Source organism: Acanthopagrus latus, chromosome 17 (assembly GCF_904848185.1).
Source record: "Acanthopagrus latus isolate v.2019 chromosome 17, fAcaLat1.1, whole genome shotgun sequence".
NCBI lineage: Eukaryota > Metazoa > Chordata > Actinopteri > Spariformes > Sparidae > Acanthopagrus > Acanthopagrus latus.
Genome location: NC_051055.1, coordinates 17,578,443 through 17,602,550, shown reverse-complemented (window position 1 = coordinate 17,602,550; position 24,108 = coordinate 17,578,443). Strand labels below are relative to the sequence as shown.

Below are 24,108 nucleotides of genomic sequence, written 5' to 3'. Positions count from 1 at the left end.
ATCACATTTGGAATTAATACGGCACAAACATCATTTTCCCGATTAGTTTTAATAGAAGTGGACCACGGTGGGAAATTAAAAGTGGTCATACACAGCTGCAGAAAACATGCACATCTTCTGTAAAACTTGAAGTCTTCAATTGTCTAAGTCAAAAATGTTTAAAAAAAATTAGACTACTAGGTAGCAACACAAAAAAACCGTACCTAAAAATATACACAAAAATAAAGTTTTTAAGCTCCTGGACAGTTGTGACTGATGTGAACATAAGACAGAGAGATGAGAAGATGGTGTGTCACATCTCCTGATGGTCATTTGTAATATCTTTGTGGACCAGAAGAGAACCTGGATGGACCTGCAGAGAGACAACATGCACAATAAGCCAAAAGGACAGCACAACTGCAACTCATTTTGAGACTAATGTTTTCAACAAGAATTTTCTTCCTGTTTCCTCCAGTCAGCAATTACAATTACACGCCTTTCTACATTTGAGTTGCAAAAGCATCAAATGGGATGACTTGAGAGGAGACCCGGGACCTACATACCTGAGAGACCACTGGAAAATCGATCGTTACTGCTTGGCAATCTGGAGGGTGTAGAGGAGAAGCTTGTGGAGCTCATTGACAGACTACTCAGACTAGAACCCTAAGGAGGAAACAGAAGACAAAGTTAAGGGAGAGACGATGCAAATTGTGCCAAACGCACTTATTTGTAACCATGCGCATCTGGTTGTGATTGTATCAGATCCTCAAAAGCAGACAGTTAAATGGTCAGTCATAGTGACTCGTACTGTTTATAATAAATTGCATTTAAATAAGTGGGCCAGATCAGACGTAAATCTTCAACATTTGGTTGTAAATTTTTAAGATGTGAGAATTGGATTGTTTTTATTTTCTTCTCCATACCGTTGATACGCTCCTCAATCTGTACTCCATCAGCACATCTGTTAGCTTCTGTGTCACCTTCAGCACCAGCTGTGCGTCACCCTCATTCTCTATCCGGAAAGTATCCTTAAAACACATTTTAAGAAGTTATGGAACCAACAAAACAACGCTGACACCTTACTTGAGGAGGAACCTATTGTTTGAAATGAGACATGTACCAGGTAAGTGAGGAGGGTATTTGGAAGACTGCCACTTTCTGGAGCTGCTCCCATCAAGCCTGGCCTCTCCAGAGGCTTGTCCATTGGTCTGTTCATCAAGCCACTCCCCATTGGGTTAGGTCGGTACTTATCAGGATACATTCTACTGGGGCTCTCATCCAGTAATCCACTCCGTGCAAAGCTATCTCTTCCGCTACCTGGTCCAAAACCATCTCTTCCACCACCTGGTCCAAACCCATCTCGTCCACCACCAGGTCCAAAACCATCTCGTCCACCACCTGGTCCAAAACCATCTCGTCCACCACCTGGTCCAAAACCATCTCGTCCACCACCTGGTCCAAAACCATCTCGTCCACCACCTGGTCCAAAACCATCTCGTCCACCACCTGGTCCAAAACCATCTCCGCCTGGGTGATGACCCATACCATCTGGGAAAGGTCTTTGATCCATACCAGAGTCATGGAAATCTTGTCTGCCTGGGTAACCTCCAAAGCCGGGGTCCCGGAACTCTCCAACTGGATAATCAGAGAGAGGACCACCCTGAGGAGGATACTCTCCTGGAAACCTTGGGTCAGAGAACCTGGGACCTGTAAGATAGATGATCATTCATTTTAAATACACATACAGTAATTCAATAGAAAACTGACATAAACGCATCAATAATAAAAATGACGTACCAAAGGGTGGTGGTCCCTTTAGTCCCATCCCTGGTGGTGGTGGAGGTTTGATTTTAGGAGCAGCAGAACCTGTGAAAGAGGAGAAGACATGAAAGACTTTCACACTTCACAACCAGCCAACAGGAAATCATCTTTAACAGTGGAACTTACGGAGTCCTTTGAAAGCAGGCACATCATAGGGCTCCTTCAGAATCACCTAAAAGTCACAGGAACACATAGATGTCAAATCCTCATTCAACATGTAAAAGCCTGTTCAGATATAAAATGTAGCATTTTCAGGCATGTGAATTTCTTTAATTCAGAATTCTTAGAAAATTTATATATGCTTTGAAGAAACCACTGCCCCCCACAATCATTTCAATAACACAGTAAGTGTTCAGTCAAAAAAATTCAAGGCTAACTCACCATTACCTACAATTCCTGATAGGCAACATTATAACTAAAATGCCAGAATCAGTAGTAAGCCTTCAGGTCAAAGGATATAGCAACATTCCCCAGCAAACATCTTAACAGACATTAATTTCAAATGATCTTTATATGGAAGAAAATCTTTTTGACCAAGGAGGTTAAACGCATGACTTCTGTGCCACTGCTGCAGTTATGTGTGCCTGACACTCACCTTGAGTTGTCCCCTGCCCTCCGTATTTGCCACCTCAGCTGCAACTTCTTTAATAGCCTTTCTTACAGCAGGGTCTTTGACAGCTGCTTCCTCTTCATAGCTGACCTTGTCAGGGTGGACCTTTTTCTGTGCAGAGGGCAGAGAAAAATATGAATATAGCAAGTAACTGCAGCATCACTCATTTGAGGCAAAAAAAATATACAACACTCACCAAATATCTGAAGCAGTGTTTCCAGCCTTTCACGTGGGCAAGCATATCATGCTGCAAGCGGGACACGGCACAAAGTTTGCACTGGTAGTGTGGGGGGACAGATTTACTGGGGCTGCGGTACTCCCACACATACTGAAGACCTGTAGACGTGAAGATCATTGGTTATCCATTTCAATATAGGAACAGAAGGAGGTTAAATAGATTTATGTGGAGAAAATAACCCTTCTGCTTACCAATGATACACTCTGTGACCTCCTTCAACAGTTTACCAAGACAGGGCATGGTCTGGATAGATGCCCCTTTGCTGAACACTGGGAAAACACAACGGTGATGAGCACAAAGCAAAAGTTTTTTTATGGTCCACAAGTGAAATACAAGGGAGATAAGACAGTTAATGTCCCACCAACTCATTGAGCCACTTTGCATTACATTATTGGGGAGAAATCGGTATTGTGGTCATAGTAAAGAGGACACTGAGGTCAACAGTGTGTGTGTTGTTTCTCTACACTACCTACAGTGTCCAATTAATTTTAATCTGCCTGTATGAATTCAACAACCATAACAAACCATAACTCCTTGTGTGCTTTTGAAGCCTGGGGGAAGAACAGGAACCGAAGTTCTCAGCTAACCCCCAGTTAAGGCCCGAACTGGGCTACAAGGCACCAGCTCCTCCATTGCTTCACACTGTGCCAAACATCAGAAGTATCACAGTTCTGTGTTGCACTTATGAAGCAGTCCAACTGCGAACGTGCGATAAAAACCCGTTCATAATTTTAAATATTCTGGAAAGGAGTTGGTGTATCGGATTAAGAAATAATGTAATGGATACATGATCACTTGAGCCAGTGTAGCCAGGCAACAGAAGAAAAAAAAATACTGCTTCAAGGAGTTTCAAACATTTCTTGGAGAATAAAAAAAAAGTGTTACAAACATCATAGCACAAAAAGTGCATTAAATCTCATCAGCAACCATCGCAGCCGCATGGTTGTATCACTGTGTATCTCGCTGTTTAGAGATCAAGTGTAGCCATTGCTAATGGATTAATGGAGCATCAGGTACTGGCCTTCAATGTAGCAACATCTTAGGAGAGTGGATTGACCTCTATTTCTATATTTATTTAAAACCATCTTAATGTGGAAATTGTTTTTTTTTCTGAGTAAAAAACTTGTGGCAAGATTCTCAAATCGTTTGGAAGAATTTCTGCAGTGACAAACACTGACCTCAAAAGATCAAAACCATAGATGGCACCACATCAGCCTCCATCTCTGAGAGTATGGGTCTCAACTCAGAGTGGTGAACACACCACCACTTGTGACATGAAGCAGGGAAATCAAGTTCTCAAGCTTCAACTCTCAGCATTGGCAGAAGCTGTGTGTAAAGGACTTACCTATATCAGCAGAATGCTGCCGCTGCTGCTTTCTCTGTCAATGGAGGGAATAAACCCACATGAAGGAGAGAGACACATACAGGCATTAGTGACAGGATGACGCTAGGCAGAGGACGAAACTCCTCGTCCATGCCCGCCACATGATATATGCCATAGATAGAGCATTTCCTCATTCTCCCTGACCCCTGCATCAAGCAGCGACAGTCACAGAGACAAGAGAATAAATGAAGTCTAGACACAGTAGTCAAAATTCTCATTAAATGAGAATGTACAACAGCAAGAAACAAAAGGAACAGAAAGAGTTGATACATGCTAAAACACAAAGTGCAATATGTAAACGTGGCCACATTACAGAACACTGAGGTCAAGACCTCAGTATTTCCCCAGGAAAATGAAACTGAGTTGCTGCACAAAGTCTGTTGGTATTGTGTCCTCAAACCCAGTATCTGTTTTTGGGAGCCTGAATCCAATTTTGCCAGATAAAATCAGCGAACAAGTTATGTGATGACTAAAAATGTACCTTCTTCTTAGGACAGAAAGGAGGACAGTGATACGTCATACAAATAAGGATATAGTTCCTACCATAATTTATAGCCTGAAAGTGGCAACTACTTAGGGTGAGGGAACCTAATGAACAAGAACACATGCTCCCAAACATACCCATGCTTCTTGCCTGAAGATGATCGGCAAAGGAATCACAACAGAAAATTCAACATGCTGCGTGTAGCTCATAAAGGTATCTCAATAAAGAAAAAAACCCTATGTGTTAATGAACTTGTATGGCAAATAGACATAGCTGAATAGTGGAATTTCTTGCACTGAACCTCATTTGCATTTAGGAGTCACTGCAGTGGTAAAAAACCAAACATTTCGATGAGAATTTGTCCCAATACCTTGCTAAACACTAGACACAGCACTCAGAAGTAAAAACTGAGTGGTCTGTCATTGGATATTGGTTCAAAGAACCAGGGACACGCTGAAAGCTCGTTGTCAAACCTGAGAAGAAGTTGGAAGTTTAAGCAGTTTCAGAAACACTGAACACATGTATGTGAAGCCAACAAACTGGATGTTGCTAAACTTGTACTATAAAAATCCATTTAAGCCACAACAGGCCACATATGTGAGACCCAGACCAGCACGGGTCTTCATAAACCAGTTCAAACACAACCAAGCCTGAGAGCACAAAGGCTGGCACCAAGACCACCTGGACTCCTGCCGCCTGGCTCACAACAGGCATCACAACAGCAAGCTTACAGTATCACAAGTGTGAAAATAAATTAAATCACATGTGGCCTTCATGGAAGATCAGGACAAAACACGTGAGGCGATACGTGTGTAGCTGTATTACTTTAGATGTTTTTAGTAGTGTGTAGTTTGTCGAAATCACGATAACCTAAATGTAATCGCGTTACTTACCTTGAGATTTTTCTTTTGGTTCATCTGCGGCCCATTTTTTGGTGGAGTCTGGATGACTGGTGCCTGAGCCTCCATTTTCTTAGTTTTTCCACTGTGGAAAATCAAAAATATGCCAAATAATTAAAGACCGGGACACGCTTTCATTGTCGTAATATTGGTGATTTCTTACCTAATCTGGATTAATAGACAATTTGTTAGCTAACGTTAGCTACTAGGGCAGTTTCGTTTCATCTCAGGCCCACACGAGCCTTATGCTAGGGCAGTTTTTGACCAAATTAACGTTACCGTAGCAGTGAAAGCGCCAAGTATCATGTAACGTTATGTTCACTAGTTAAACGGTAAGATAACATTTCTCACCTGACCTTAGATATTTTAATGCAATCTCCGAGTTCTTCCAAGCACAAGTTCAGGGGGACGAACAAGCTCGGATGGTGAAAAACACAATGCCGACAGCCGCTTCAGGGAGAATGGGTAGCAGTGCTTTCGCCTGTTTAAAAAGGCGACATGTATGTTATTTTAATTATGCCCTTTACGACAGAACTAAACAGACTCTCGTACTATAACTGAATCCAATTAGTCAGATGTAATGGTGCTCTGACGGACATTTCGAGGGAATAAATTAATATTTGTAAGGCACTTGTGTGGACAACTATGCGTCCGTTCGTTTTAAACACCGGGGTTTGCCGTGATACCTTGCTGGAGCAATACCGAACAATGTATTAAAAACATTGGTACTTCCAAATACACTCGGGGGTAGCATTTGTATCTCATTCTTAACAATTATAAGTGAGTGCATACGATATCTGGGGAAAAAAACAATGTATATTCAGCCACAGAGGTTTTATATTATAAGCCCCGCAGCCGTTAGCTCATCTAACCGTTAGTAAACATATACACACATACCCAGAGGACCCAAGGCTTCAGCACGAGCTTGAATACAGAATATTTTTCTTTTTATATGTATTTATAATTGTTAGCAGGGGGCTAGTCTTTAGCTCTATACAGAGTGTTTGATGCCGAGTAAACCTCTGACGGTTGCAGCCAAGATTCTTTTCTGTGGTAAGTAAAATAAAGAACTGTCATACATGATGCTGAACCGGGTACGAGACTGCTAACGTTAGCTATAAGCTAACTGGTGCAGCTGCCCTGTTGTGTTTCTTATGGTATTACATCCTTTGGCATGATTATCCTGGGCAACAATTGTGCAATTTGTATAGATTATATGTTTTGTGATGTATGTTTTAATGCTTCAGCCGCCTAGTCCTAATGTTAAAGTTATTGTTATTAAAATCAAAATACTAATTCAGCCCCCCCTTACCTGCACCTGCAGTAGTATAGACAGCAAAGATGAAGGCCAAGAAGAAGAAGAGACAGGATGACTTCCAGAAGGTCAAGTTAAAGGTGGGAAAGAAGAAGCCCAAAGCTGACAATGCCACCAACACCAACTTTCACTCAAAGGGAATCAATCTAACTGAACAGCTGAAGAGAGACACAAGTGGCCCCACCACCCACAGACAGCTCGGTATCAATGTAAGAACTTCAACTGTGTTTCACATGTCAGCAAACTCACCAGCTTTCTATAGAATATTGAAATGTGTCCTCTTTATCTCCCTTTCCTCCCACTTCACCAGGACCTCCTGTCTCAGCTCCACCATTACAACGCCAATGTGAAGCATAGTGCCTTGTCGGGTTTGAGAGAGTTGCTGCCCCTTAATCCCTCCCTGTTAGAGCAGCATCTCTCTCGTCTGCTTTCTGAAGTGGCAGCTGTTTTCACAGACAAGGATGGCAATGTTCGTGTTGCTGCTACACGCGTGCTCAAGTCAGTATAGCAAAATACTATACAACTATACAGTAAAAAGAGCACTTTTTGTTTCTTTATCAAATGACATGGACTGAAATGCCTTGCTCCTTCCAGGTTCATTGCACAGTCTGTGCCTGCAGAGCGAGTGGCTCCTTTCTTCCCCCTCCTCAGTGCCCATCTGTCTTGTGCCATGACCCACATTGAGACAGGCATCCAGGAGGATGCTATGAAGATCCTCGATGTGTTGCTGGAGCACTACCCTTCTCTGCTAGCAGCACGGCCTGCGGTGCTTCTCACCAACTTCCTGGAGTTGATCTCTCACAGACAAAACAGTGGAGGAGCCAAAAAGGCTCAGGATGCTAAGGGGCGGACATGGGCGTTGTCGGTTAACCCTAGCAGGGTTGTGACAAGCCAGCAGTGGCGGCTCTCTGTGCTTCTTAGGTATGGAGGTCATATGAACACAGATTCAGGAGGGATTTGTCAAATTATAATTCTAGCTGCTAACCTTTTGTTTTGTGTCATTTTGACTTCAGGCTTGGACGCTTTCTGCAGGCAGTAGTTGAGGAAAGACCAGTCGAGGAAGGTGACATATTTGACCCAGCTGAACGAGTGTTTGGCTCCTCTGGAGAGGGCAAGATTACACCTCTTCATCTCGTTTGGGAAGAGCTCATCTACAGCAAGGTTGGCGTTAAGGTGTATGAGCATTCTGGGGCTAAACCTACTCCACAGTCCACCTATAGACTCAGGTACTATAGATACCATACGATATTAAACATGTTATTTAGGAGTCATAGCAATTACTAACCTTGTTTCAATTGAATCTAAACAATTATATTTCTTGTTTAACATATTCTTAATATTAATCTGTCATCATGTAGACCAGATGTGGATCCGGGACCTGCAGTGGGAGAGGGTCTGGATTCAGCTGAGGCCGTTAAGAGCTTTGCAGCCACACTGGTGCCTCTTTTGCTCGAAGTGTGGGTAGAAGCCACCACTGGCGACTGTCCCTGGAGCAGCACTGATAGTGCTCACCTGCTCACCCCAGACGCCATGTCAGTAATGTTCCAGGTGTTGTCTATTCTGCAGCTGCTGAGAAAACTGGCACCGCAGCAGGAACACCGGGATGCACTGGTGAGACAAGGCATATACTAATATCATCCATGTTTTTTTTGTACCAGAAAAGGTTTTACTGAATGTTTTCTTCTTGTAGGATGCGTGGTTCTATAAAGAATACCTTGGAGATTTCAAGCAGCACTTCATGAAAAACTTTCCTTATGGAACTCGGGACACACCGAAACATAAAAAGAAGGTTGATCTTAAAAGGTAACGATTATTAGGGTTCAGTTTAAACATTATTATGCACATTATGCGAGAGTTTAAGAAAAAAATAATTACAAGTTGTGGTATGGTGTCTTTGATCAAATTCAGATTTTCATGTTTTGATCATCAGGGTATGAACTATGTAGGATCTGTAATCACACCTACTGTTTTGAACATCTAAATGAACTGTAACTAATATCACCATCCTTTAGGAGTAAGCAGACCACAGCTGTCCCAGGACAGACAGTCGAGCCTCTGGCCCTGAACATCACACTATGTCAGGTCATGGTGTCCCTCAGCCAGAGGCAAGGACTAGGCAGAGAGACAGATGGAGACTGGCTGGCGCCTCTGAGGACATTTGTCCAAGACACTCTGGGCAGTGGAGGGAAACTGAGCTACAGGCAGCTCCACATGCTGCTTGGTACAGTGTGGAAGATGGTGTTCACTCAGAGGAGCAAAAGTAAGCAATTGTTGTGTATGAAATGAGTAAGTGAATCTGATTTTGATAAACACAAAAGCAAACTTAATGGATCTAGGTGCTTTATAACAAAATTATGGGTTGGTGTCAGGATAGGAGATAGTAAACTAGAAGAAATTGCGTTTCTGACCAAACACTCTTTAACATGGATTATTGTTGGAATACAGAGCTATTTAACACTTATTTAAACATAATTTATCACCTACTGGAGTGTGAACATACCTGTTTGTGTGTTTGTATTTGTGTAGCAGTGACCGAGGACCTGCTGGCAGCTGTGCATGTCTACTATAGGCAGATGCACCTGACACTACAGACACGTTCTCTGCTGCTGTCTTTCTATAGCAAGCTCTACCTGCAGGAGCAGGGACAGACACACATAGCAAGGTAAATTCAACCACTGTTGCTGCAACAGTGAGATTTTCAAACTGGAGATTTAGAGGACTTGTATACAGCTTAATTATGTAACAATAATTGCAGCAGTATCCCCATATTGTAAGGCACCGGTTTTATTTAACAAGTCAGAATTTTATTATTAAGCTTGTTGGAGAAAACATAATACCTTTGCACTATAGATTAATTGTTATGAACAGCCAGGCTGCATCTCACAACCCCAGATTTTACTACAGGATTTGAATTGGGAGGAATCCCTTTTGACATATTAGCCGATGAATGTTAAATATTTGGATGATAACAATACAAACTACTGCTTGAAACTACCAAACCTTGTTAACCTTGGGTTGTTTTCAAGAAATTTAACAATTCCGGAAGTCCACCGTGCTTTGTCCTGTTAAAAAATAGACTAGTGACTGCTTAGGGTGTAGTTTGTTAATCCAGCCAAGGGCAGGGAGGGTTTCTTTGTGATTATGTGTTGTACAGGCTGCATAAAAAATGAATCCCAATAATTCTTTTGTCAATAAAATGGATGGCAAAGAATTTGAATCTGTGTTCTTAACTTCTTAATTATGATTCAGGCCTATACGGATGTAAAAACCCAGATTTACACATTCAGTGACATGCAAAAGTCTTCTACCGAGGACCAAAACCATTCATTATGGCTTTAAATCCAGATACATTCTCATTTACTGTAACTGTGGCTGCAATTTCATTCACTTACACATCTGCGTGTTATCCCTCTGTCTGTCCCTCTGAAGGAGTAAGGTGCTATGTCGTTGGCTGGCAGCTCTTCCTTTGCAGTTGTCCCAGCTGGGCCACCGTAACCCTGCCCTGTCTGCACAACTCATCCTGTCCATCCAGGCTGCTGCTTCTCGAGGACACAAAGACCTGCTGAACAGTCTGCAGACACATGCCTGCAGGCTCTACGGTACACACACTTGAGTAGAGAGAAAAACGAAGAGACAGTGTTGGTAGATTTTGGGGCAACTTGTCACAGAAACATTTTTTTGTGATATCACACTATTAATTATACTTAGACAACTCTATCACAACCAGGTTTTAAAAGGAATTTGTCACTAACTCATGTGGGACAGAAAACTGGATTGAAACCTGTCGCACCTCTGGACACACCCCAGTCAGCAGTGTCCGATCAGGTGTTTTCCATAGACTGGAGGCTCTGATGAGGGTGTGGAAAGTTTGAAACTTTAATTCCAAAGAGAGTTGTAGTAGTCTTAGGACTAGAGGCTTATCTTGCTCTTTATCTGGATTATCAACTGCTGTTCCAAGATTTAGGAAATGCAAGCGCAGAATTAGGTGTTTCTTATATCCAACGCTGAATTAGTGAAACATAAATGTATCTACACTATGTGTAAAATTATTTTATTCTTTTCTTATGCATAAACATTTATAAAATGGTGAGATTACTGAAGAGAAAACTGTTAGTGAGCCAGGAGACCGCCATAGAATCCCTAGGGGGCACTGTAGCTCCATGTTTCCAAACCCACATAACTTTGTGAAACTGAAGTACAACCAGAGGCAGACAGCTGTAATGAGACCATACCCACTGCTCTGAGGATGGTCAGATAGTTAGGCTGGTGTGTTACAGAAGGGGGCCTGGAGGGGGGGGGCAGCGATCGGACAGAAACTGCCGCAGAGCCAGCAATTCACCCCATCACAAGACTCCTTTTGTCTGGGGGCTTCTGACATCAGCATGTGCGTCAGAGACAGACAGAACACCACGCACACACACACATTATCTGAACCCTCACTGTAGTGGCTCTGCCTGCCTGTCTGTCTCTTTTTTGCCAGTCCGAACATAGCCTGGTTTTCCTGGTATCGCTTTCATTTTCTTGATAAAGCTTCATGTTATATCCCTAGAAGGTGCAGTGCATTGCTGTCTTTATGTAATTACATGTGGTGTATGTGTGTGTGTGCATGTGTGCATGAAGATCCGGAGGAAGGAGTTGTGGTGCTGCTCCCCGCAGAGTCTCAGCAACGAATGGTGCAGCTGCTCTACTTCCTTCCCAAGATGTCTCAGCCCCTTCTGGCCAATCTGAGCTCCTGCTGCACGGCCGGACGAATCTCAGCTGGCCTCGCTGCCTCTCTGATTCGTATCGTACACCTTAGGTGAGCCTTAACTTGCCATACACCTGCAGGAGGCCACATTAAACTTACTGGTGTGTGTGTGTGTGTGTGTGTGTGTGTGTGTGTGTGTGTGTGTGTGGATTATCACAGCACTATAGCATGTCACCATGAGATGGCACTATTACACTATCACAGATGTCTTTTACATTTTATCTGCTTTCATACCTGCCTGTTGTCAGGTGCTGATGTGGATGCTCTGTATATTTGATATTTAACTCACTGTATAATAAAATAACATAAAATTATAATAATCATTATCATGTTATACAACCGCAGATGACCTAACCCTGTAGTGGTGTTTGTGCCTCTGTATGTCTGACCTTTTTCTTGTGTCAGTTGGGCAGTGTTACACAAAGTTTGAGCGTAGGGAGTGCTGACTTCATACAGGATGTGAATGAGTATAACGGGTGTAATACAAAGAGCTCTTTGGGAGGCAGGAATGCAGAGCCGTCATGGAGTATTGAGAAGACAGTTCTCTGCATGTGCCTCCCGGCCTTCACAAAACACACTTGTTGTTCACATGCATTTCCTACTGTTACAGATTTATTCTTCCCTCAAGACAAGGAAGGATTTTTCATAACTGTATGTGCTGTTACGAAACATTCACAAAAACAGTAATGCTAGGAGATTCCAATAAGGAGCATGAACATGTTACTTCAAATTTAACGTCAGCATTGAGTCATATTTTAGAAGCTAAATTACAAGCTGTAGGAAAATGTGATGCTCCATTTTTATGTTCTCTAGGTCATCTCTGAGTAACTGGTCAGTCGGGAGCCAGGAAGCAGCTCTGCAAGACATCGACTACATCAGCTTCCTGTTCTCCACCCTGACGGGCTTCTCATCCGACAAGCTCGCTACCCTGCAGGACGCCGACGAGGAGAGCGTTCTGCCTCCCTCCCCTCTCTCACCCCTCAGTCTGTATCCTACCCCGCTGGAGCAGTTCACACACCACTGGGATGTTGTTGAGGTGCGTACTCTGCACATTGTCTTTTCCTGCACCTAACACAAAACCTTACATACATTCCAACTCTTACAAACTAGGAGTCTTGGTGGCGAAGAAAAGACGTTGTTTTGAAAAGTGAAAGGTGTTGATATTCTGGACACAGCTGTGGTCTTTCAGTCCCCCCTGGTCCCACTATGTCTCTCACAAAGAGCTCAGAGGGTGGAAGCTTTATCGTGGCCACTCCGGCTGAGAGGGGAACCTTTATCGCGTTGCGCAGGTTGGAGATGCGTGGTTATCGGGCACAGCGGATATGCACAAATGCTAATGAGAGCCCATGGCATGATGGGAGTGTGACATTTCTGCACAGAAATTACAGTTAAATGTAACTATGCCCTGGGGCAAGTGTGTGTGAGCAAGTGGGGGGCTTATAATCACTAATTCAGCTCCTCAATTAAGCCCTCAGATCCTGCCTCTCTCATCTCCCTGTCTGAGTCAATCACAGGCAAGTGGAGGGAAGGAGGAGGGAGGGGACACATGGTGGCGAGTGGGGTGGGGCAGGGGGGCATTAAGGGACGGACTGTGTCAACTCTGGTTCGACTAATGAGATGGGATTGTTTTTAATGACGGCGAGAATGCCAACAGGTGCACCACTGTGACACACACTGGCTCGGACTCACTCCTGCACTTCGGGACGCACACACACACACACACGCCTCAATTTGATAAACGCTAATGAGAAATTTGATTTGGATTTGAAGTTAATGAGGAAAAGCTGAGCCTTATTTTTCACTTTTAAAAAGTTTGTGGCAGCTTCTTAGGCCTGAAAACCATCTCATCTCCATCGCAGCGAGAATTAAATTTAGATGCTGTTTCAGTGACTCTTTTGTTTGGTAAAATCACGATGAAGTGAAGGCCTCACACTATCCAGACAGGAATGTAGAGATACTCGTGTAGTCTTTCTTATGCTATAATCCTCTTTATATTTACAGCAGTAATGCATTTCATCTGAAGAATTATGGTAAAAGTTAAATCACTATCACCATCACCATGTAGATTTCCAAAACATATCTTGAGCAACTTCAACCAGCTGTTGCTACAAAACATAACAAAGCTCACTCCTGTAACTAGTTAATCTTGTCTGTCTGCACAGGCATAATAGTCCTAGGTGTTGTCTTCATGTTTACAAGTCGGGATACACCTTGTGACGTGGGCTCTATAGCTCAGTGGTTAGAGCACTGGTCTTGTAAACCAGGGGTCATGGGTTCAAATCCCATTAGGGCCTGTTTTTATCTTTTTGGTCCTTAGTGGAGGCAAATAAACATCAAAAGTGTCCAGTCTGTACTTATAGACAGTCACAGGTGAGCCACAAAAGGTAGTAGTCTGACAAATTGTATACTGCTTACATTGAGATTAATGTGGGAAATCTTCATTATTAAGAATTATTTTCTATGAAAAGTGCCAGCATCTTACTTCAACTTAGCATTTACAGTATGTGTAATGGTCTAGTATTGGAGGAGCAAATGACATTTTTGGATGGATCAGCTTCCCGTTGCCCAGTTGTTCCCAAAGGTTTTCTGTTGGGCCCCCCTTTTATAGAGAACAATAATTTTAAGATACCCACCCCACCCATACACATACATCTTTTGCTTGCAGATTCCTGTAGAATTTATTTTTAACATTGTCTATCTGTAATTAATACAGAACTGCACCTTCAGTGTGACATCTCGGTAGACAAACTAATTAAGGAACACTTATTGTATCATGAGTCTAGAGTCTAGCAGTTTAGTGAAGTGACGCTGTTGACTACTCAGCTGACCACAGTGGAGTAGCTGTTTTTCTAAAGAAATGCACAGGCTTCCCTTCCCTGTGGTTCTGGATGTTTAGTCTCCATGTACTGTCTTCTATGACTTACTGTCTAATAAGACAGTTTTGGAACTGATATTGTGTGAAACAGAATACACTGTGGTTTCTCTTCATTACCCATCATTTTAGTGGTGAAGCCAAGGGTGAGATATGCCTTTTCATATTTTCTTGTCTTTGTTTTGGCTGTATGGTAGCCTTCCCCCCTCCCAGAATTCTTTAAATCTCTCTCTTCTTTTGTCAGTCAATGAGTTGTATTGAAAGAGAAAATGTATTTGATCTTAAATTATTTTTTTATTAATTTAATCGTGTCCTTCTTAGGAGGTCTGCCACTGTCTGGAAACTCTTGGTTCCAAGTCTCAGTGCTTTGACATTCTGCAAAATGGCATCTGCCAATACCTGGTAAGAGACTTTTTTCTTTAAGCAGGATAAAATACATTGAGAACAACACGGGACTGAAAACATGACCTGTGTATTTTTCAGACTAAGTTAGGGGTTGTTCCCGACAGTATGGCGGCAGGGCTTCTCAGAGCTGTAGCCAGATTATTGGATCTATCAGTCCTGCCGATAGAGCCCGTGGTGCGCTTCTTGTCTCAGTGCTGCCTCAGCCTGCTGGCTCTGCTCATCACTCTGCAGCAGGAGTTACCTTCTGAAACCAACCACAAAAGGTATGTGTCGAATCATCACAACTGTATATCTGATCTGTCTTTGGAAATGATCTCCTGTTCATACCAAATCCTGGCCTTTTTATAGGAGTAGTTTGCTGGATTTAAATCACCTTTGTGTCACACTTCCAGGGAGGCAATATGGGGCGCTTGTGTGTCAGCGCTGAGCACCGTTCCTCGCCTGCTGCGAATGGTCCTGCAGTTGATGCGTGTTGGAGACGTGAACGAGGAAGAACTGCCCCAGCTCGGACAGATCCTGACGATGCTGCTGCAGCATGCGCCGCTCCACAGTCAGCTGCTGGCCAACGCCGCTCTGCTCCAAGAGATCATTCAAAACCTCACGGTAAACACTCAGATATGGGATGGGTCATAAGGTTTGGATGGAGAGATGAAGTACGTCAACCTGATTTCTCTCTGCATGTGTGTTTCAGAGATACTCCCGTGGTCCAACCAGGGAACAGTGGTTGACAGACTTGCTCTACTATTACAGCGTCACTGTGGCTCACAGCTCTTCTGCCCGTCGGGGAAACATGGGCCTTCGAGACATCTACTGACCGACGCACCCACCAGACCTACCTGGTGTGTTCAAACATTTTACAGCCTCTTTTACAAACCAAACACTCACAGAGCTCTGTAGGCACAAGCACATACAACAGAACTTTCAGACAGGAATACAGTGAAGAAGTCTTTTTTTTTTTTTATTCTGTGTGGCAAAGAATACTCCACATTCTTCTCAGAGCTCAATTTTTTCTGTATCTTAAGATGCCTCTTTATTGCTTTGTCCTTGGCCAGGTAATTATTTTGTCTGAGTTTTGTTGTTGTTGCTGAACGTTGTCCAGTGCTTTCTGGGGACACCTGCCAATTTTTGATAAAAACAAAAAAGCAAAAAAAAAAAGGCAAAATAAAGTTAAATCCAAGCTGCCTTTTGTGTCAGTTTTTATTTTTATTTATTATAATGCAATAAAAAACAACAAACACTGAGGTATGATATAAATCTAAAATTACACGATATGGAATATTTTTGTAAAGTAAATAAGCTGCATAGTTAAGACATACATATTTCTCTTGAGAGGGAAAGCACTTATAGACCAAACTGTGTGTGTGTGTGTGTGTGTGTGGCTGCAGGTGGGCTATCTGTATGACCGGCTGTTGATAGACTGCCTCATTCTCCACAACAGGAGGAAAGGTTATCTCAGTATGTGTGCGAGAGCGACGGAGAACGAGGGAGACGGCGTGTGTATGTGTTCCTTCCACAATGGATGAAAGGTTATCTTTTACACACACCATTTCTGTAGACTTAACCCCACCCCGTGAGGTCATGGCTCTGATGTCATATGGCTTAATTTTAGAAAGCTTGGCACATTGAGCGAACAATGTGCGTAGTAATTCTATAGAGGTGGAGGCGGCCAGCCAGCTGAGAAAACATCAAAGAACATGAAGTTTTCGTGTGTGTGTGTGTGTGTGTGTGTGTGGTTTCAATGTTTTCCCCGGCCTCTGGTCCCCTGTCCAGCACTATGTGGTCTCAGGTGGTAAGAGTACTGCTTGGCTTGATTCACGGCATCAGTAAGGTGCACACATTCTATACCGCTCACTGCAAAATAAGCACATAAAACCACATTTTAGTGACTTTGTCTTCATTAAACTGCCTGTCTGTGTGCGTGTGTGTACTTACACTGGCTCTGTGTGCGTAGCGGCATGTCCAGGAGCAGCTGAGACTGAGAGCCCCGAAGTGAACGCCCCCGTTTGGCCATAGAGTTGCCTAAAGGATGGCAGAGAAACAGTTTTGTCCGACATCTTCATTTAGATTTGCAGGCACATCCTCTGAACAGTTTCAAGCAGCTGGTGCTGCATAACAAAACTCAGGACACTCCTGTCCCTGGCCTGACTTCACAGCCATAGTAGTCCAGGCTGTTGTCTTCATAGCTGCAAGCTGATTTTGCCATGTTTTTTAAGGGCTCTAGAGCTCAGGGGTTAGAGCAGTGGTCATGGGTTCAAATCGGAACTGGTCCTGGTTTGTACCTTTTTGGTCCTACAAGCTGACAAATGCCTGAAATGTCCAGTCTATGCTAAAAGATGCTCACAGGTGGATCCACAAGAGGTAGTTTGACAGCTTTAACGCTTCTCGGCATTGATTTCATATTTAAAATCTATTTTACTAAGAATTCTTTCATTTTGCTGCAGTACAACAGAATAAACTCCCTGCACGTCTGATCTCCTTGGTAACTCGTAGCTTGTTTATGTTATGAAGAGAGCCTGAAGCATGCAGAGTTCCGTGTTGCAACTATTTGGGTCTCACATGCGCCCAAAAATCTGTCAAGGGCAACATTTTCATTGGTTGCTCCTGTATGCCTGATTTCAGCAAGCACGTTAAACATCAGCACGTTCAAACTTATCGCAATTTCTTGTTCTGTGTGCTGTGATTTGGATGGGGAAAAAATAACAGTTTTGTCTGAATTTGATTCCTGGTTACAGTCATTTACATGATTTTTTTTTCTAAGAGTAAAATTAAACTGTATTACTGGAAGCACCTAAATTTAAAATGTAGGTATACCAGTACTTTAAAAACAGTCTATGGCCCTGACATACAAGCATTAACACTCCAAGTCATCCTCTTCTTCATTTTCTATCTGTATTCACTTGTTAGTATCAAATAAAGGTACAAAACATATAAGAGATCTAAAAGAAACAAAAAACAAATCAAACTTGCACGAGCAATCCTTTCACAAATGTAGTTTTGTTGACTGTGATGCAAAAATATATTACACTCTCTCCATGTGTGCTACTTTAGATCCGTGAAGAGATATTCGAGATAAAGTTAATAAGACAATTACAAAATACGGTTTATGATGATTAACGGAGCAGTGTGACCCAGTCCAGGGTTGTGTGTCACAAGTGTCAGAATAGTACGAGAACGAGTGTCATGAAATGTGTGTGTGTATGTGTGTGGCACCGTGTATGTAGTGTGTGTGTGTGTTTAGTAGATTGCTCTACGCAGTCGTCTGACATTCCCCCTGACAGCTCTGAACTTTTCACAGTGCCAGGACTGTCAGAGAGCGAGAAGGAGGGAAAGAGGGAGGTGAGGTGAGAAGGGGGAGGGGAAAACCACGTCAGAAGGTTGGGATGGAGCGAGTAGTCCGGGGTACAGGGTGTGGGTCTCTCTGTCTGTCTGAGCCAAGACGCCGTGTGTGCTTGTATGTTTTGGCGCGGCGAGGTTTCTGCCTGTTCTCCCATCATCACCTGGTGATGTGTGATGAAGGTCAGGCCTGTCTGTGGGGCGAAACCCTACCGGTTCCACACAGCCAGCCAGGCTGATACTGTCCTGGTATGCGGGCTGAAGCATCACCCAGACATTTACACTGGTTCCTGTTCACGTACAGCGTGTTCTACGCTGGAATGACAACCATCCTGATTTCCAGCTTCTTCCTTTAATCCCACAAAATCTAAGTCTGTTCCAAATCTGTTTGTAATTCAAGAGCTGTGGCTTAAATTACGACAGAAAGGCTTCTACCATGAAGGGTAACTCAACACTAGAACATTCTGTTTCTTTTTGTGGGTTGCAACTTAAAGGAAACGATCCCCCAAAACTGAAAATTCAGTCATCGTCTTCTCACCTCTGTGCCGATGGGGACTTGTTTTAAAATGCAAAAAAACATAAAATGGCTCCAAAACAGCTCATCGGAAGCAAGCCAAGACTTCAGAGGCCCTAAGATCCCAAATTGACTGGAAAAGACATTCTTTTAGTGCAGAGGGTGTGAATGTTGGTTGGCAACAGTGGTTAGTGCACTGATCTAGTAAACTAGGGAACATGGGTTCAATTCCCATTGAAGCCTGATTCCTTAGATTTCATCCTCAAAGGCCACAAAGAAACACCTGAAACCTCTAATCAATAAATAAAGATGATGTATGAGAGGTTGTTTGGCAGATTTAACATTGCTCTGCATTTAGATTGATGTGCAAAATGAATTAGCAGGAAATTGCTTATGGTGCTCTCTGTACTTTTCAACTTAAAGAAAATAAATAAATAAAGTGATTCATGACTCGCCCCTGTGCTCATGGAAAGTCAGCTGGAGTTGGTCAACAATACATTTCTGGAGCTTCACAGCAAAACACGTTGCAGCGTTCTCCTAAACAACTGAATTAGATCAAGCCGCCAAGAGCGCCAGGCTTTGAAGCCGACTTTCCTTCTTGCCAAATTGTGTAATTACATTGCCCCACCTTTTCCCATAAGCTTACATTGTGAAAAAAGCGGCTGTAAAACGGCAGATAATTTTGTGTGTCACAACCCCAGGAGAAAAGACTTGATGTAACAAAAACATCAGAAAAAAAACATAAAGTGTTTCCATATAGCTAATCAGAAATAAGGCAAGAAATCCCAAATTAATTTGAAAAGCGATATTTAAACACTTACACATCACAATCTTTGTGATTTGGGGTCTTCCAGAGATTTAGATTATGCTTTACGAGCTGTATGGAACCATTTTATTGACTCTTTCTATGTTTTAAAACAAGTCCTCGTCTCTTTCAACTGCTCACGAGACTGCTACAACACTGGATTGCTGTGAAGCTAAGTACACTCTTGTAACTAGTTTATCTGGTACGACTCCACACCCATGAATGTGATGAGTGTCTAAGGTGTTGTCTTCAAATTCAAGACTTGATTTCTGTATTTCACATGGGCTCTATAGCTCAGTGGTTAGAGCACTGGTCTTGTAAACCAGGGGTCATGGGTTCAAATCCCATTAGGGCCTGTTTTTACCTTTTTAATCCTCAGTGGAGACAAATAAACACCTGAAACTTTCAATCAGTGATCAAGGACACTCACAAGTGATCCACAAGAGGTAGTTTGACTGATGTACCATTGTTCTGCATTCTGTTTTATGTGTAAATGTGTTTTTAATTAAGACTTATTTTATTATGTTCCTACATAACCTGATCACATCAGGGAGCTTAAAAAAAGGAGAGCTTAAAAATAGTTCCTCGTTTGTTTTATGTAAGGAAAAGTCCCTGCCCTTCTTTGCTTCTTCCCCTGCATCACTGACAAATTTGAGAATGTCTTTGCTGTTTCGATCTCAGCTCCAGTCAGTCCTATTTTTTTTTTTTTTTTTTTAGTTTTTGACCTTCGAGTTTGGACTCTCAGCTAATCAGCCATCACCCTGATTAATAAATGATTACACTGCCAGACGTCCAAACTGCAGCATCACTCTCAAGGACTGTTTAGTCACTTGTTTCAAACTTCTTCTTTGTAACTGCTCTGCTCAATAATATATATCATTCAGTACGTATTAGACACATTAAATCTCTGACTGCATACTGGTGCCGAGTGTGTTTGATGGCAATGTCTCTGGACTGCTTTCAAAGTTAATCATGTATATACAGTATGACTGGCAGGTTGTGGCTCAGGAGGTAGAGCTGGTCTATCACTGATCAGGTCTGTGGATTTACTCTCTTGCTCCAGTGGCATGTCAGATGTCCTTGGGCAAGATGATGATCCCCAAATGGATATGAATGTGTATGAATGAATGTATGTATGTCCATACTTGTGATTCATTAAAATCATACATACAGATAATGCTCCCCACCCTTTAAAAAAGGAAGCAATGATCTCACCGTAGATGCTCTGCAGCACTGAGCTCTTACTCGCGGACAGTTTAGCCTGCTGGACTCTGACTTCCATCTTCTTCCTGTGGTGGCCGTTGTTTGACTCCCTTGACTCCACCTCTTCGCAGGCCCTCACCTCTCTCCGTCTGCGTGCGCAGAACCTGCAGACACACACACGAACACATGCAAGGGCATACACATGCACGCCACTCAATAAAAAAATCTCAGACTGCGTTCAAAGGTCTAAAAGCTGGCGAGTCCTCACACTAATATTCAGTGAGGATAAACAGAGTAAACAGAGTTTATTCAAGGCAGCTAATAGGCAGCACATACAGAATATAATTGTGAAGCTGAATGGAAACAGAGGGCCTCCTGCGGCGGACTGGCAGCGTCTAAGAGAAACACAGAGTGTGTGAGAGGCTGCTGGTAGCTATTAGAGCAGCGCTGCTGAACTTTTAGCCTCTTGTTAAAGCAGTATGAAAGCTCTAGATTACAGCCCATCTGTCCCCTGCCTCCTCGTCTCACCCATCTCCCACGCTCCCCCCCCCATTGCTCAAGTGTTGATGGCATCCAGACCAAACGTTGGGGGGGGGGAGGGGTTACAGGAGAGATGAGAATGGGCTGGCATGTACGTGGGAGAGGGCACATGTGGGCACCACATGGCACTGCCAGATAAGCTCCGGCTACTGAACACCCCTCCAGGTACAAACACAAGCTCACCTTCGCCAAGCTCCCTGGATGATGCGTGCAGCCTCGCTCCTCGTCCTGCGCTGCTCTTTGCTGTGTTCCCTGTGTGTGCGTGTCGGGTTGGGTGTGTGTGTGGCAGTTTTTCTCGAAGGGCTTTTGTGGTCTAAAGATGATCTGTTTCTTAATGAGGGAGTGTGAGTTCGGTCTCTGGTGGCGGCCTTTTCTGAAGTCTGCTCCTTGTGGTTTCGGTGCTTTTGTGGAGAGGTGTGGGCATCAGTCTTGCCGGGGGCAGCCTGCACAGTCGTGTGAGCGTTACTCTTTTTTACAGGAATGCATTCTCTGGTAATAGCGTCAGCCTGGCCCGTCATGGAGATGCTCGTGGAGGGAGCGCATGTGTTTGAGGAAGGTCGTTCCCTGACTTTGGGCGTGGATGGGGGTCTGGGTTTGAGGTTGAGAGGCTGGCTGCAGCTGGAGGGCGAAAGAAGTTCCTTCAGCCTGGTGGTCTGGGGAGCATCCGGAACAGGGTCAGCGGTCACATGACAGTGGCGGCTCGAAGCATCAGGAAGCTCATATGGGTCAGATGCTTTACTTCTTCTGGAGGACCGGGTCTTGTGGGCTTAGGGAAAGAAATCAAGGGAAATCATGAAGGAAATATTTTCCCTGCTTTATGTGTCTTTAATTGTAGGAATTATGTTTTTTATTTTAAGAAAGAATTATATAAAGTTATAAAAAATAATCAAAAACTTTTATTTCACTATACCAATACAACACTTTGTGCAAATTAGCAAAACACTCTCAGATTAATGGCAAAAAATAAATCCAATTACGCTCTCAAAACTTTCAACAAAAAGTTTCATCATAACAAGTGTGAGACATTCTGCGCATTTGTACCTTTGTGTCTGTCCTCTTTGCACTTCGTGCGTTCAGCTTTGGATGGTTTCTTTGCTTCCACCACTGATTCATTCAAGGACAAGCCCTCTATCATGTTCACTAAGGAGATCTTTTCCTGCTCGGCTCTCACCACAGAGACCCTCCGTTTGTCTGGAGAGATTTGCTGCACAGCTTCTCTCCTCCGCAGCTCTTCCTCTCGTTTCCTGAGCACAAAGGAAAGCCATCAGATTTGATCAAGGCTTACAGGTTTGTTACAGGAGGGTTTGTTTTAAATGTTTTGACACTTTCTTTTGAAAATATAGGTTAATGTAACAATGGGCATGGGGGTTAAAGCACACAATTCTATGGAATATAGACAAACACATTATGTTGATATCAAAGATCAATTTATGAGAATATTAAACGTGACATATATTTACATATTGACATATATATTTTGAGTGAGAAAAGCATCTCACAACAGACATAGCAGACGTTTTGTCAAAGATTTGTCAATTTCTTATTGTCCTTTGTTGGTTTTATTTATTTATTTATTTATCTCTTTATTTACATTGCTTTTGATTCAACCTGCTTTTTTGCTTTTGTTCCTTTAACTTATAAATAATCATTTAGACACTTAGTGTTTTGCATTTTGCTTTAATTTAACTTCACTTTAAACTAGGCTTCCTGGTTTGGTTTGACTATTGAGTGTTATTCTGTTATATTGTCTTCCTGACTTTCCTGCTTTTGCTTGTCTGTCTGCTCTCAAAGGTGCTATATAAAGAAAAGTTATACTATTACTTTAGCTTAAAGTAGAAACAGACAACTTTCCCGCCCCCAACATCTCTTTGTGGTATCGTCATTGCCGTCGCAGACATAAAGACAACGGGATCACTTTCTGTTTGAATTCACAAAAGCATTATGTAAGACAGGATAAAGGTGAGACTGGTGAGCAAATGACAAAAGCAGAACAAGCCAGAGGGAGGGAGACAGGGGGAAGACGAATGTGTGTGCAGGAATGACAGAGAGAAAGACAGATATGGAGAGAGTGTGATTGTTCCTATACGGGTGATAAAAGAAGACAGAGATGGATAACGAAGGCAGACGCAGGAGTGAGTGATGAACACAGTTCAAGTAAGTGTAAAATGCAAAAGACAGGGGCGTTTATGAGAGTGTGTGGCTCTGCATGTAGATATGTGTGCTCATCTCTCACTTGGCTGCATCCTTGCGCAGCTGCTCGTGCCTCATGAGGAGCTGCTTCCTCTCCCTGAAGGCCTTGCGGACGGTGTAGCCCTTATAGACGGCCTGGATGGAGGCCGCAGCGATGTCCTGGATGGCTGCTATGGACAGAGCGCCGTGCTCCAGCATGAACTGAGTCACCTCGCTGTGCCCTCCCAGCAGGGCGTAATCCAGCGGGGTGTACCTGCACAACACCAGAGTCATTCATACATCTGTTTTTCCCCACGTCCACCTCCAGTTCCTCCTGCTTGTCCTCACCTCTCCTCAGTGTGCTCCATGTGATTAGGGAAGGCATTGTAGCCCAGCAGCAGTTTCACAGCATCCAGGTAGCCATTGTTGCATGACCAGTGGAGAGCGGTCCGCCCCTGCGCACCCACGAAAGAAGAGCACTCATTCAAACTGTGGCCAAAAAAAACTCAGGGACAGATGTGAGGGTGCAGGAGTACATTTTTACCTCCTTGTCCTGTATGTTTGGATCAGCGTTGTTTTCCATGAGAACAGCCATGCAGGTGATGTAGCCACCGTAGGCAGCACACTGCAGAGGAGTCCGTCCGGCCTGGTCCTGCCCGGGAAGAGTAAAACATTCAATGATTAAAAGAGTTGCTAAGGATTTATGAGGTTGATTCATACTGCACACATCGCCTCATTAGTGGGGACAAACCTACAGTCCTTGTTTATTGGATAGAAACCCTCTATGTCG

At 43.2% G+C, this 24,108-nt stretch overlaps 3 protein-coding genes and 2 non-coding genes across 14 annotated transcripts in view; 3 read left to right on the top strand and 2 right to left on the bottom strand.

Annotated features, from left to right (window-relative positions):
* Positions 1-30: 30 nt before the first annotated feature.
* si:ch211-197h24.6 (translation initiation factor IF-2) lies at positions 31-5,959 on the bottom strand. 5 transcript variants are annotated; one of them, XM_037073381.1, is made up of 13 exons: positions 5,772-5,959; positions 5,410-5,500; positions 3,994-4,027; positions 2,840-2,917; positions 2,607-2,746; positions 2,396-2,521; positions 1,927-1,972; positions 1,777-1,845; positions 1,486-1,686; positions 1,100-1,431; positions 903-1,007; positions 543-642; positions 31-352 (listed from the first exon to the last, which is right to left on the bottom strand). In XM_037073381.1, exons 2-13 carry the CDS (start codon positions 5,482-5,484, stop codon positions 309-311), a joined length of 1,350 nt encoding a protein of 449 aa, XP_036929276.1. In that variant the 5' UTR covers positions 5,485-5,500; positions 5,772-5,959; the 3' UTR covers positions 31-308. The 5 variants fall into 5 exon arrangements, with proteins under 5 accessions (XP_036929276.1, XP_036929275.1, XP_036929274.1 ...); XM_037073380.1 differs by having other exon boundaries at positions 1,100-1,686; positions 5,767-5,959; XM_037073379.1 differs by having other exon boundaries at positions 1,100-1,686.
* Positions 5,960-6,123: 164 nt separating this feature from the next.
* tex10 (testis expressed 10) lies at positions 6,124-15,936 on the top strand. 2 transcript variants are annotated; one of them, XM_037073374.1, is made up of 16 exons: positions 6,124-6,468; positions 6,743-6,939; positions 7,041-7,228; positions 7,325-7,651; positions 7,744-7,956; positions 8,089-8,341; positions 8,421-8,533; positions 8,743-8,990; positions 9,257-9,392; positions 10,160-10,329; positions 11,351-11,528; positions 12,291-12,513; positions 14,671-14,751; positions 14,833-15,017; positions 15,147-15,357; positions 15,446-15,936. In XM_037073374.1, exons 2-16 carry the CDS (start codon positions 6,757-6,759, stop codon positions 15,566-15,568), a joined length of 2,832 nt encoding a protein of 943 aa, XP_036929269.1. In that variant the 5' UTR covers positions 6,124-6,468; positions 6,743-6,756; the 3' UTR covers positions 15,569-15,936. The 2 variants fall into 2 exon arrangements, with proteins under 2 accessions (XP_036929269.1, XP_036929268.1); XM_037073373.1 differs by having other exon boundaries at positions 6,740-6,939.
* On the top strand, positions 13,699-13,771 carry trnat-ugu. The gene has a single exon. It is a non-coding gene; the product is annotated as a tRNA-Thr (tRNA).
* Positions 15,917-24,108, bottom strand: part of invs (inversin) — a 22,711-nt gene continuing 14,519 nt past the window's right edge. For all 5 annotated transcript variants that reach the window (XM_037073366.1, XM_037073370.1, XM_037073371.1 and 2 more), the window contains 8 exons: positions 23,863-23,970; positions 23,667-23,773; positions 23,383-23,592; positions 22,191-22,393; positions 21,333-21,915; positions 20,622-20,773; positions 16,687-16,773; positions 15,917-16,605 (listed from right to left, as the gene is read on the bottom strand). In XM_037073366.1, coding sequence (XP_036929261.1) covers positions 16,490-16,605; positions 16,687-16,773; positions 20,622-20,773; positions 21,333-21,915; positions 22,191-22,393; positions 23,383-23,592; positions 23,667-23,773; positions 23,863-23,970 — 1,566 coding nt within the window. In that variant the 3' untranslated portion in view covers positions 15,917-16,489. The remainder of the gene's footprint in view (positions 16,606-16,686; positions 16,774-20,621; positions 20,774-21,332; positions 21,916-22,190; positions 22,394-23,382; positions 23,593-23,666; positions 23,774-23,862; positions 23,971-24,108) is intronic.
* On the top strand, positions 19,690-19,762 carry trnat-ugu. Its single transcript has one exon. It is a non-coding gene; the product is annotated as a tRNA-Thr (tRNA).